The 12,840-nt window shown below is 47.2% G+C and overlaps 1 protein-coding gene across 2 annotated transcripts in view; it reads left to right on the top strand.

Annotated features, from left to right (window-relative positions):
• LOC146869629 (complement C2-like) overlaps positions 1-12,840 on the top strand; it is a 770,906-nt gene that overhangs the window by 61,910 nt on the left and 696,156 nt on the right. For both annotated transcript variants that reach the window (XM_085608924.1, XM_085608934.1), the window contains exons 2-3: positions 7,891-8,100; positions 10,184-10,369. In XM_085608924.1, coding sequence (XP_085465050.1) covers positions 7,891-8,100; positions 10,184-10,369 — 396 coding nt within the window. The remainder of the gene's footprint in view (positions 1-7,890; positions 8,101-10,183; positions 10,370-12,840) is intronic.

Raw genomic sequence — 12,840 nt, 5'->3', positions numbered from 1 at the left:
AGTAATGCCATAGACTTTTGGCGAGCTCCGCAAGGGGGTTGGATCTTGTGCCACCGAGACGGTTGATGTAACGGACCGCAGAAACATTGTCCATCCTGAGAAGAATGGAACAACTTACCTTGTATTGCAAAGGAGCCTGCAAGCATCTCTAAACAGTTGATGTGCAATGACGACTCCTCTAGAGACCATGTACCTCCAGTCGAGATTGGTCCACAACGGGCGCCCCAACCCGCCAGGCTTGCATCGGATTCTAATACAAGATCTGGGGCCGTGCCGAAGATGGTCCTTCCGTTCCACGCATCTAAATGGTCTATCCACCATTGAAGTTCGGAGCGTGAGTCTTGGTCTAGGAGGATAAGATCTGAATAAGCCAGCCCCTGACGTAGATGTCGTATTTTTAAACGCTGAAGGGCTCGATAATGAAGAGGACCTGGGAAGATGGCTTGAATGGAAGCGGAGAGAAGCCCCACGATCCTTGCCAGGGAGCGAAGGGAGATTCGGGGAAGAGAAAGAACCTGAGAAATTTCTGATCGGATAGTTGCGATCTTTTCGGAAGGGAGAAAGAGAGACGCTGAGGGAGAATCTACGCGAAACCCTAGGAAATCCACACTTTGAGAGGGAATCAACATGGACTTGTCTGGATTGATAAGAAACCCGAGATCGAGCAGAAGGGATTGGGTCACCTGGAGGTCCCGCAGGAGACCTGATTTGTTCTCGTTCATAAGAAGAATATCGTCCAGATAAATAATCAGACGAATTCCTAAAGCTCGAAGATAAGCCACCACAGGCTTCATGATTTTGCTGAAACACCAAGGAGCTGAAGAAAGTCCGAAGGGGAGCGAACAAAACCGATAAGTGTCGTCCAGCCATTGAAACTGGAGAAACTTGGAATGTGAGGGATGGATAGGAACTGTCAGATACGCATCTTGAAGGTCCAAGCGGACCAACCAATCGCTGACTCGCAGAGTGTCTCGCAAATGAATAATGGTCTCCATTTTGAAATGTCTGTAAACAACAAACTGATTGAAAACTTTGAGGTTGATAACCGGACGCATCTTTTTGTTCTTTTTGCGAACCAGAAACAGTGTGCTTAGAAATCCCGAGGGATCGAATGGGAGTCTTAGGATAGCTTTCTTTGTCAACAGGGAATGAATTTCTTGAGAGATCAGGTGCGACACGTCGGCGGAAAAAACCGAGGAGGAGGCAAAGTATCCTGGAAAGGAGGAGCGTAAAACTCTATGAGATAGCCTTGGACAGAACTGAGAACCCAAGGGTCTGAGGTTAAAGTTTGCCATTTGCTTAGAAAGAGCGCTAAACGCCCTCCCACGGGAGGGCCAGAAGACAGGCTTACCTTGTTGGGAGAAGCTGGGGTTGTTGTTATTGCCTCTGTGGCCCCTCTGGCCACATCCCCGGAAGCCACGGCCACGTTGGAGGTAGAACTGCGGCTTGTACTCTTGATAGCCGGCGTTGGAGGCGCCTCGGGAACCTTGGAAACTGGAAAAACGGCCGGAAGAGCGGTTCCTGCCTCTGCCGGCCCTGCCAAAAACCCGGGGGGCAAAAACTTTTTTGATGGAAAGCTGGGCCTTGTCGAGAGAGGCAAAAGTGGAAACAAATTTAGACAAGTCCTTGACCAAAGAATCACCGAAGAGGAGGCCGTCCGCTTTGACTCCGGGGTCCTGAGAAGCCAAATTGGCTAATTTAGGGTCCAATTTAATAAGGAGACCTTTGCGTCTTTCATGTGTAATGGCGGCATTGGCATTGCCCAATAAACAAAAGGTACGTTGGGCCCAAAGTGAAACCTCTTCGGGATTTAACACCAGCTCTTCTGAGCGCGCTGTCTCTGCCAGATCCAGAATGCGGGCAAGGGGGCCCACCATATCCAAAAGTTTGTCCTGACAAGAGGACCATGCTCTGTCCACCCCCTTACGAGGGTCTTTACCGAACTTAGAAAAGAAGGTGAGGAGCGGTTGATCGATGGTGGGAGTGACCGTAATGTTAGAGGCCAAAGAAGGTTTGGGGCATTCGGATTTTAATTTAGCTCTCACGGATTTATCTAGGGGATGTCGCAGTTTTGAAGAAATATACTCCCCCACATGGGGAATGGGAAACCATTCCGTAGAATTTGGGTGCCTAATTAACGCAGGGTCAAACATAGGCATTCCCTCAGGGTCGAGAATAGGATCAGACTCGAACGGCGTCAATTTCTGCTTTTTGGGCGAAGAATCGCCACCGCCAAATAGATCAAAAAGAGTGTCTTCATCTGTGTCACATAAATCATCATCATCATCCGTATCCAGGATTGTATTAATGACCAACTTCTTAGGAACCTCCACATGTTTGAGCTTGGCTTTACTTTTGCCAAATGTCAAAGTAGACCCCTCCTTTGACTGAGGCCTGGGAGGAATAACATCCTCAATCTTGAGCGAGGGAACCTCGCTGCTCATCTGTGACACCTTTTTGGGTAAAAGAGTGGCAGGAACCAGTTTTCGATTTCTGCTTTCCCCCGCAGACTGGGCCAAAGCTTTGGTCATTATACTGATGAGAGAATTTTCCATGGACTTTGACACTCTCCGCATAGAGTGTTCAACAGCAGTCTCCACAGAAGAATTGATAAAATTGCTCAAATCCGATTTAAAATTGGCATTCTCCTCATTATCAAGCTCAGGAGAGCTGGGAATCTCCATTTTAACAAAAACTGGCACACAAGGGGTTAATCCTGTCAGAAGAATGAAGGGGGCGTGTACCAACGAGCTTGCCGGTGAGGGAAAAGCTTAAGGAGGTGTGTCCTAGTAGCAGGCAGAGGAGCGCTGAGGAGAGCGTGAGGGAACTACTCAAGAGAGGCAGGAAGCGGTGAAAAAACAATGCGTCACCGAGGCAGGCAACGTGAGGGAAAGAAACGGTCAAGTAAGCAGAGCGCGCGCGTGTGAGCAGACGCGTTAATTCTAAGGCCGAGGGGGAAAAGGAACACGCATTCAAAAGCGAAGCCGTAACCACGGAGACCAAGCATACAAAACGCTCGAGAAACGAAGCGGAAACAGAGCTATAATAAACATTTGAATGTGGCTAAACAATTGAGCATAACAGAATTTTAAGAAGGAGAAATGAAATAAAGGACTTATCTGACTGCAAGCAGCAAGAAAAGAGGGCTGCTTGCGGTCAGATAGGCCCTTATATGGTTGGCCTGACCTGATTGGTTTGTTCTTCGTTATTGTTCCCCCCATTGGCCAGTAGTTTTCTCCTACAGCCTTCTGGGGGGTGTAGTTTTACGCTTATCTTGCTGCTATTGAAATAAATGCAAGAAAAGATAGCATAATAGGAGCCTCCGGTCTTGCCATAAAATTTATATCAGCACTACTTGCTTGCATGACACAAGAACAAATTCATTTTTGTGTATTTTTAGGCATTGGGATATTAAATAATTTGCCCAGGATTTCAAGATGGTGAGCCGATGTGAGATTCGAACCGGGTTCCCTACTTACTGCCCCCTTCCCGCCTATCTGACGTCAGCAGGCGCGCAACACCCATTGGACTCACAGGGCTTCAGCCCCCCACCCCCCCCCCCCCCCCCCCCCCCCCCCCCCCCCTCGTGTGTGGCAGCCCGGGATGAGACACCTTCCCGGGCAATAAAGCAGCCGCACCCGAGCACTTCACAGGTCTTTAAAAGACCATTTGCATGTTAATGAGGCCTCGCTGTTGTTTCACCCCTTCTAAGAGCCCCTGCAGCTCCACTCTGCCTATTGCTTAAAGTTCAGCCCCCCCCCCCCCCGAAATTTTTGCTCAGCCCTGCCCGAAATTTGGCTCTAGTTGCGCCTCTGGGTCACAGGTTCCAGTCCCAGTAACATACTGGAGTGCATTAACATGCGAGACATAGAAACAAACCGCCTGTCACACAATCCTGTTCCTTTGAGGTAGCTCAGCGTCTTAATGAATCTGCTGCAGCTCGTCGTAGGGTGCAAATTACGGGTGCCAGGGTCCGATGCTAATAAAATAGCTCACTGGGTTTAGGCATCTGTTGTATGGGTCTTTGTGTAACCTTCGAATTAGAGGTTCCAATCCAAGTAAACCCTGTAACCTTCAAGGGGCAGATTACATGGCCAGACAAACAACTCAGTGATTTAATGCACCTGTTAGTTACCTGCGTGTGATTCTATCAGTTCAAAGGTTCGAGCCCCCAAACCAGCTTGCCCTTTCTTCCGTGCAAGGAATATACAGTACGTGCAGCTTGAGTCGTAATAGCTTTTATTTTAGGGGCATAATAAAAATAATGAACTGCTGTGCACTTTTATCGCGTGTGCATTATTATAGTGAACTACACAGGGCATATATCTTGATGGCTGACTTCCAAATCTATTCATATGCGAATGCACAATGTTTGCTGCGCAGAGGAAGTAACGTAGGCTGTTATCTGCATGTGCGCGTCACCGAGAAGACGGCAAAAAATAAAGCGGTGCACTGCTGCTACTTTAAGACCCCCAGCGCCTGCTGTCACAATGTGCGGGCTGGAGAGGGAATAGTTTCTGCCAGCAAACATGCCCAAACAACTTTTATTTGAATCTCGGAACACTCAAGAACCTGTAGTTGAGCGCGAACTATCGGAGGAACTGTGCACATATGGTTTTGTGTTTACGTGCTTGCACTGTAAACAGAGTGTACAGGCTCGACAGACACATTACAGGTTTAAATTATTAGTATTACTCGGCCCTGCACAGACCACTGGGTTTTATGCTGTGTTTTATTCCGGGTTTTGTCGGATACAAGATACTCGAACATTCTGCAGTGAAGAGTAATGAAGAGAGAATGGAGAAGATGTGCCCAGGATCACATCGGGGAATAGGGGTTGGGAGGTGTAAATGAATGAAGGAGGGATGGGGCATGTTGGGTAGAGAGGAGAAGGAGACGGGGCGTGGACTGAGGAGGTGAAAGAAATTATACGGAATTTGAAAAACAACTAAAAACCGAGAAAGGGAGTAATTTAGAGAGCGCTTTATCGGCGTGTAAAGGGCCTCTTTGCTCTACCGTTAAAATGCCGTGGAAGGAAAAAATGCCTACTATTAAGAGCCACATCAGAGAGAGGAGGGTGAGTTATGCCAGATAAAAAGTGAGCAAGTCTAGGGGAGAAGGGCAACACCATGAGAAATTACCAAAAAAATAGTGTAAGACGGGGTGTAGGAAGTTCGGGGTGAGGCGTGACGGTCTGCTCCAGTGTATGTAGATTTAAAGCTGTATTAGAGTAAACGCGCGACTAAGCAACTCAGTTACAATTCGGCTGCGCGGAATTATACTACCACAAGCTGAATTTAGCTTGCAGAGTCTAACAAACAGGCTATGTAAATTACCCTGCAATGTCAGAAACCCAGTCGGTATTCAAAATAGGCGAAGCAGCTCGTTTTCCCATAGAGGGCAAAATGGAGCAATTGCAAAAAATATTGCTCATTAACATATATCGTTTATTAGCACTTACTTGGCCAACTTGAAACAGTTAGATTGCTAAAATGGAAGACTTATTAGTGAATCGTGGCATTTCAAAGCGCGCGTGAGAACAAGCATCGCGGCACCGGCGCTTTACTTTAAACATTAAAAGTAAAGCGCGGGTGCCGGCCGTAGTGTCTGACCCCCGGGCAGCAGAAAAATTAAAAGATCCTGGGTTGCCTGGCGATCGTGAAATTCGCCATCCGTACACTCCTGCAGCCTCGCGTATGCAAGCATACACACAAGCATCGACTCATCACACGCTTGCTTAGGCATGCTGAAGTGGATGCCTGCTTGTGCCCCGGGGGGACCGCAAAGTGCATTCTGATAGAGAAGCACTCTAGTAGGTCCCTGCTTTTGCCCCAGGGGCACTATAGTGCACACAATGGACACAAAGATAAACCTCTTTAAGGGGGCTTGTTTTGAAGCGACCAGCGGTGGCGTAACCTATAAAGCTGCCGATGTTGAAGCTGGAGAGCAGAGTTCGATCCTCGGCTTGGGCTGTATAATGATAAATAATTAAAAGAAGGTCCGCGGTGTGGGCTGTATTAATCCTAAATAATTAAACAGAGATCTCAGATAAAACAAGCTTTTTGGGGAGAGACAAATAAAACAAGCATTGGCAGAGACACATAAAACAAGCATTGGCAGAGACACATAAAACAAGCATTGGCAATTCAATAGTATGGGGGTGTGAGAAGGCATTGGAAGAAAGTCTGTGCAGTAAAGGGGGCAATAGCCGTGGAAGGACACAAATGAAGAAATGTCCATCATAAGGAGGGACTAACATGCCTACAACCAAGCTTATATACACTATAGTGTATACTGCATGTCTCAACGAGACAGCGCAAGCGCTGCCAAGGCGAGACCTAAAAAACAGTAAAATATGGTTTTGTTTTTCAGCTGCTGGCTTCGAGCCAGTGTGGGGCGACTCTCCTCTGCCATTGCGGAGGAGCCACTGCTGCACAACTGCCTTATCCCTACCCCATCTGTGTTGGACTCCAGAGGTCTTCCCACCTCCTTTTGCCAGGATCTGGTTCAAGCACTGCTAATGGCTGCATTGTGTGGGGGGATTTTAATGCCCCTGCTAGTCAGCAAGGTAATTAACCTGGCCCAGTACGGGGCTGACAAAAGCTTAGAATCTGATTATGAGCTATGAGGTAAAGCGCCGGAAGCATTGAAGGCAGGATGAAGGGGACTGTGGATCTCTGCTTGGGATGCATGCGTATCCTAAGAACTATACCTCACGAGACCCTATAGGCCTTAGTGCAATAAGGATTGTAGCCGGTATGAAGGGGACTGTGGATCTCTACTTGGGATGCATGCGTGTCCTAAGAACTATACCTCACGAGACCCTATAGGCATCAGTGCCGTAAGGATTGTAGCCGGTATGAAGGGGACTGTGGATCTCTACTTGGGATGCATGCGTATCCTAAGAACTATACCTCACGAGACCCTATAGGCCTTAGTAGCATAAAACTGTAATTTCTTGCAGATTTCACCTATCAGTAAGCACTACAGTCCTACACGATGAATACCCACTCACTTTCACTTCTGCAACAGGCTACCTGTGTGCAGATACCAGGCTGTACAAGACAGTAATCTTCACACTCAGCCCGCACACACGTGTGCTCGCCAGGTTCGCGTTTAACTCATCCAAAGGCGTTTACCCTAGCTGCACAGAAGCTGCCTTGTCTTAAAAGGCGATCACTGGCATTTAGAACTCTGAGTCCATTTACTATAAATTCACCGTAAGTGTGATGCAGAGAGTGAGTCTCACCCACAGTAAAAGTCCAAAAACAGGGTAGTCAAAACCCCAAACTCCAGGGGATTAAATGGATAAAGCCATTTGGTACAATTGAAATTTCTACAACCAGAATAATGTAATCGAGAAATGTATAGATAGGAAGAGATCATAGTGGTAGCTAGGGACCAATAATAGGATGTAATAATAATGGTTGAATATATGCTAACGAAGGAAGATCATGTATGGAAGGCCCTGTTTACACGAGGAGCTGTGGGAAAACTCTCCTGAATCCCATTTTTTCTCCTCACTTCAGAAGTTTGAGACACGGAGAGATGAAGTCAATATGATGTGATTAAATCCCAATTTACTGTTGACGTTACTGTGTGTTTTATGAGAAGTACACTGTTGAATTTATAAGACGATAAAGGTATTGACAACAAACACTGGTAGCACTGCATGATTCAAGTTCCAGGCTAAGCAAAAGGTAGGAAGCTAATCCGCTGGATCAATGATCGGAGTGGAAGCAGAATACTTCCTTTACTCCAACCCCAAAAGATGGAGAGAGAAAAGTGGGGAGTTCTTTTCCATGGACAGGGCCATCCATGGCGGTGCTGGTGCTGTGGAGCGCGCAGGAGGCCTCATTTCATCCACCTCTCCTTTGCCTCCTATAATAGGCCACGATGCTGAGAGCGCCACTAGCCCCATCCGCTGTGCTGATCCCGATGGAATCAAAAATGGCAAAATCCTCTTGAGCGATGGTGCAAATGTGGGCAGCGTGCTGTGGTACTCCTGCAATCAAGGCTTCTACCCGTATCCAGTTTTCAGCCGAACATGTGAAAGCAATGGACAGTGGACCAAGATCACACGGCGGGCCCACTGCAGAGGTAACCCGGGTTTAATGTGGACTACCAATGTGGGCGGGCTGGGACAATCTGTGTCTGTACTGTGGGCGCTTCTGTGTCTTCGAGAAATGGGTGATTGAGGCAAGTTAAAGAATCGAGACATAGCGTTAACATGACCCAAGCTACAGAAAGGTTTATTTCAGTTTGGTTGGAATCTGCCGCTAGCTTCGCTGCAAGAAAGGAACATTCCACCCGCTCCGCACCCCTTTGCACTCTCTGCTCTTGGGCGAGGCCGCTCCTGCTGGGGATGCAGTGTGCATCCTGGATATCGAACCACACTACTGACAGACAATATCTAACTCCTCGTGTATGTACCTACACAATACATATATCTTCAAGGTTTGCAGATGTGCAGTTAAAAATAGTAAGTCTATATTTCGCACTTATCTTTCAATATTTTGTTCCTCCATGTTGTGTACCACAGTGTTGTTGATGTTCAGTAGTAAAATCTGCTTGTTCTGGTGCAAGTTGTTCTGGAATGCCATTCATTATGGACTGTTGTAGTTGACTGGCGGTCTTGAATGTAAAGTGGGCTGGTAGAGGGAGCAAGCGGAGTTCTCTGAGAGAGAGAGAGGGAGAGAGAGAGGAGGGAAAGAGGAGAGAGAGAGAGAGGAGAGAGAGAGAGAGATAGAGGCGAGAGGAGAGAGAGAGAGACAAGAGAGAGAGAGAGAGAGAGAGATAGATAGATAGATAGATAGATAGATAGATAGATAGAGAGAGGACAGAGAGAGAGGGAGAGAGAGGAGGGAGAGAGGAGAGAGAGAGAGATAGAGGCGAGAGGAGAGAGAGAGAGAGAGAGAGAGAGAGAGAGAGAGATAGATAGATAGATAGATAGATAGAGAGAGGACAGAGAGAGAGGGAGAGAGAGGAGGGAGAGAGGAGAGAGAGAGAGATAGAGGCGAGAGGAGAGAGAGAGAGAGAGAGAGAGAGAGAGAGAGAGAGAGAGATAGATAGATAGAGAGAGGACAGAGAGAGAGGGAGAGAGAGGAGGGAGAGAGGAGAGAGAGAGAGATAGAGGCGAGAGGAGAGAGAGAGAGATAAGAGAGAGAGAGGGAGAGAGGGAGAGAGAGAGAGATAGAGACAGAGGAGAGAGAGAGGAGAGAGCGATAGAGAGAGGAGAGAGAGAGGAGAGAGACACACAGAGAGAGGGAGAGAGAGAGGAGACAGAGCGCGAGAGATAGAGAGAGGAGAGAGACAGAGAGAGAGAGAGAGAGAGAGAGAGCGAGAGATAGAGAGGGGAGAGAGAGAGATAGAGAGAGGAGAGAGAGAGATAGAGAGAGGAGAGAGAGAGAGAGAGAGAGAGAGAGAGCGAGAGATAGAGAGGGGAGAGAGAGATAGAGAGAGAGGAGAGAGAGAGAGAGGAGAGAGAGAGAAAGAGAGGAGAGAGAGAGAGAGAGAGAGCGAGAGATAGAGAGAGGCGAAAGGAGAGAGGAGAGAGAGGAGAGAGAGAGAGAGAGAGAGAGAGTGTCATTCTGATGTTTGATGAGGGGTGTTGTATTATACAAAACTCGGTAGCAGGGTGTTGTCTCTGTCGAGATGCAACAAGACCAAAACTTGGACGACTTTTCTGTAATCTGATCTTTGTAGATAAGCCTTCACTTTGCACTTTGTAGCATACAGGGATCAGTTCAAACCTCAGCAGTGATTTCATTGAAGGCTACATTTCTTCTCTGAATCTTCCTGGGCAAATGTCCTCTCCTCTTCTGTTCCCTCTTGGCAGACCCTTACGGTGCCTGTCAGAGCAGTGTTAATCCTATGAACTCCTTGAGACAAACTTGTTGTCTCAGGCTGTATTTATGTCTATCTGTCTATGCAGCCCTGTATCTAGAAGCTGGCTTATGCATAGCTGATATGGAAAGCCACAAAAGATTTCCTTCCTGGGATAATCAGAAAATCACTCACATCTAGATGAGAAATACTCTTCTGTTTAGAGCAGCTCTGTCCTGTTTCTAGTGGAGGCCTGCAAGTTATGGAATGAGTTTTTATAAACCAGACTAAAAATTGATGTGGATATATAAAAACTAATTTTATAAATATTTTTATAAAAAACACATTTTTCTTTCAGAAATCTTGTGCCCGAAACCGTTAAAGTTTGAGTATGGTGATTTTTTACCACAAGCATCGACTTACTCTATTAACACCACCCTGACCTTTGAATGCTATGATGGGTACAGCCTGAGAGGCTCCGTGGAGAGGACCTGCATGGCCAATGGAAAGTGGAGCGGAACCACAGCTATCTGTGATAACCGGGGTAAGCGAGACATGCGCGTATGTCAAACCTCGCTGACACATGCATGTAAAGACAGGCATTAACACATGCAGTTACTTTTCAGGCACGCCAGTCACTCAGTATCACAGATACCGCAGGATACTTTGACATATTTGTAAGATAGGCACCTATTCTTACCAGGCTGATTTATACCATTCACAACACATCACATGACCGTGCACAAGTAGTCATTATGGAGTGCAGTTCTGGGACATATGAGGTATAAATGTCAGTTCTTGCCACCCCTCAAAGTAAGGTCACTATTGGCCAACAGTCAAGTATTAAGTGGACACAGATTTCTGTCTGGGTGTATGTCTGCAGAGGTTCTGAATGTTAGGTGGCAGGGCTTTAAGTGGGCCGGGTCCTGTTCGTTCTAAAAAGCAGGTGCTGAGACGGGTCCCTATCGGGCTCTCCATTTTTGCCCTCACCCTCAGTGAAGAAAAAAATCTTAACTCTGCAGTAGTACCATCCTTCACTGACTTTGATGTAACTTCAAAGACACTCGTTATAGTACTTGCAGTCTCATCATTTCAGATCGGAAGCATTTTCCATATTATATGCAACGGAGCCATAGTTGCTGCTTTTTAGGTCTCGCCTAGAGCGTAGTGCGTGGCGCTGCTCTAGGAGTGACCTTTAGGAATCAGCCAGCTCATTTCAAGCACTCGTGCTTGTGCTGGCATCCACCTTGCGGGAGCGAGCAGCTGCGCGGGCGCTAATTGAAAACAGATGGTCCGTGCGCGGCTGCTTGCTTCCGCAAGGTGGATGCCAGCACCAGCAAAAGTGCTTGTTTTTCTTTCCACTGCTTGTCTTGGGGCCACTTCTAGCGCACGATCCGTCTTCCAGTGTCACCGGCAGGGCCAGGCTGGGCACACTTGTGCTTACACAACCTCGGCCTGCTGACATCTGAACACCTCAGTAATGAGCGCATGTTAGAGAGCACAGACCCTGCCTCATTTCCACATGCTCTGCCACAGCTCTTTTCCTACAGTCTCCATCACTTGTAACTCCACTCCTTCCTCTCTGCCTCTCACTGCTGGATGGGCGGGCCGGCCGGGGTTATTATTTTAGTCTGTTTGTGGGCCTGTCGGGCGAGCGTGGGTGTGCTGGGTCAAACTCATGTTATTTGTTCAGATAAAAAATAATTCTGTCAGCAAGCTTAAATGGACGGAGTGTGACATATGCAAAACTCGTCTTCTTCAGCGCTGCCTATACTGGCTGATGCAGCAGAGTTACTTACTTGAGATGAACAATGGTGCCTCGACTGTTTTATATAATGATCAACTCAGAAAGTGGGTTTCAGGAGTTTTGCATTAGTTTCAAGTAATTTTAAACCTTATCACTGCTCAATAGTTTGAAGTTTCTTGTATTTTAGCTTTTTCAATATCACTGTCAGTTTCACTCATTTGCAGTGCAATGCCACTCAGAAGTGCATTGACCACGTTGGTCTAAAGAGAACTCTCAGCACTGCGCGACTGCCAGATATTTGTCTTTTTTTTAAAATGATTTTATATAGCGCAGGCTAGGCCGGGAGCGTTTTACAATAGAGTCGAAACAGTTTGGTAACAAGTAGATAAACAAAAGATTATTGCCCTAGGGAAAGTGAGCGACAAGATACCACTCATGAGTTGGAAGTGCGCACCTCTCTGAGGGCAGCAGTGGTTGTTGACAGGTATGGCTAACGTTACTAACTCTCACACAGCTCCACCGGCTTTTCACAGTCTTCGTCTGGCAAACCGGCCTTTCGACATATCTCCCTGTATTTATTTTAGGCATGATTGCTTGCGTGTCAAGCCCAAGAAAAACATCTACATTAAGCTGGTGGTAAAGTCTAAAAGGACTGGATCCGCAGAGGGAAGTCGGTTACGATCAATGGGTGCAGAGTGGAGTCCCCTCTCAGCGCCTGTATGGGCTGGGCGGAGAATGGCCTCTAATGGACAATTAAACGTGAGTGCAAATGGCTTGTGTGTGTGTGCTAATGTGGGTTGCATCTGTACTTAATAATGCACCCGCCCCAGAGCGCACCACAGAGTCACTCCAGCCGGCCAAAGGTCACAACAAGGTCACACCTGTTGACTGAAAACTTCAGGAATGGTAGGAGAAATCATTAACAGTCCCTGTGAACTTTTCTTGGTAGCCGAAATGTTCGTTTTACCCTCATGCACAACAACTGCCACCACCACACCCAAGGGGTTTGCGCTAAATTTGGCTTTGTCTTCTGTAGACAAAATGCAGAACATCAGACCAGCTGTTGTGCTGAGAAGCGGTGCACCCAAAACATCACCACAGTGGTCCCCGTAGCAGCCTGCAACTTTTCCTCCCCCACAACTTTTCCTCCTTCACACCCACCAAACCTGCACTTGTTTCCTCTTTATCCAAAAGCCGCCTCAAACCCAACAAGAACAAACAATGGAAATGCCATACATGCCCAATCTTAAAACATGGCAGCTATGCTG

The sequence above is a fragment of the Triturus cristatus genome, chromosome 1_1 (assembly GCF_964204655.1).
Source record: "Triturus cristatus chromosome 1_1, aTriCri1.1, whole genome shotgun sequence".
Classification (NCBI taxonomy): Eukaryota; Metazoa; Chordata; class Amphibia; order Caudata; family Salamandridae; genus Triturus; species Triturus cristatus.
Note: the sequence above shows the minus strand (reverse complement) of the source record. Positions and strands in the feature narration are given on the sequence as shown.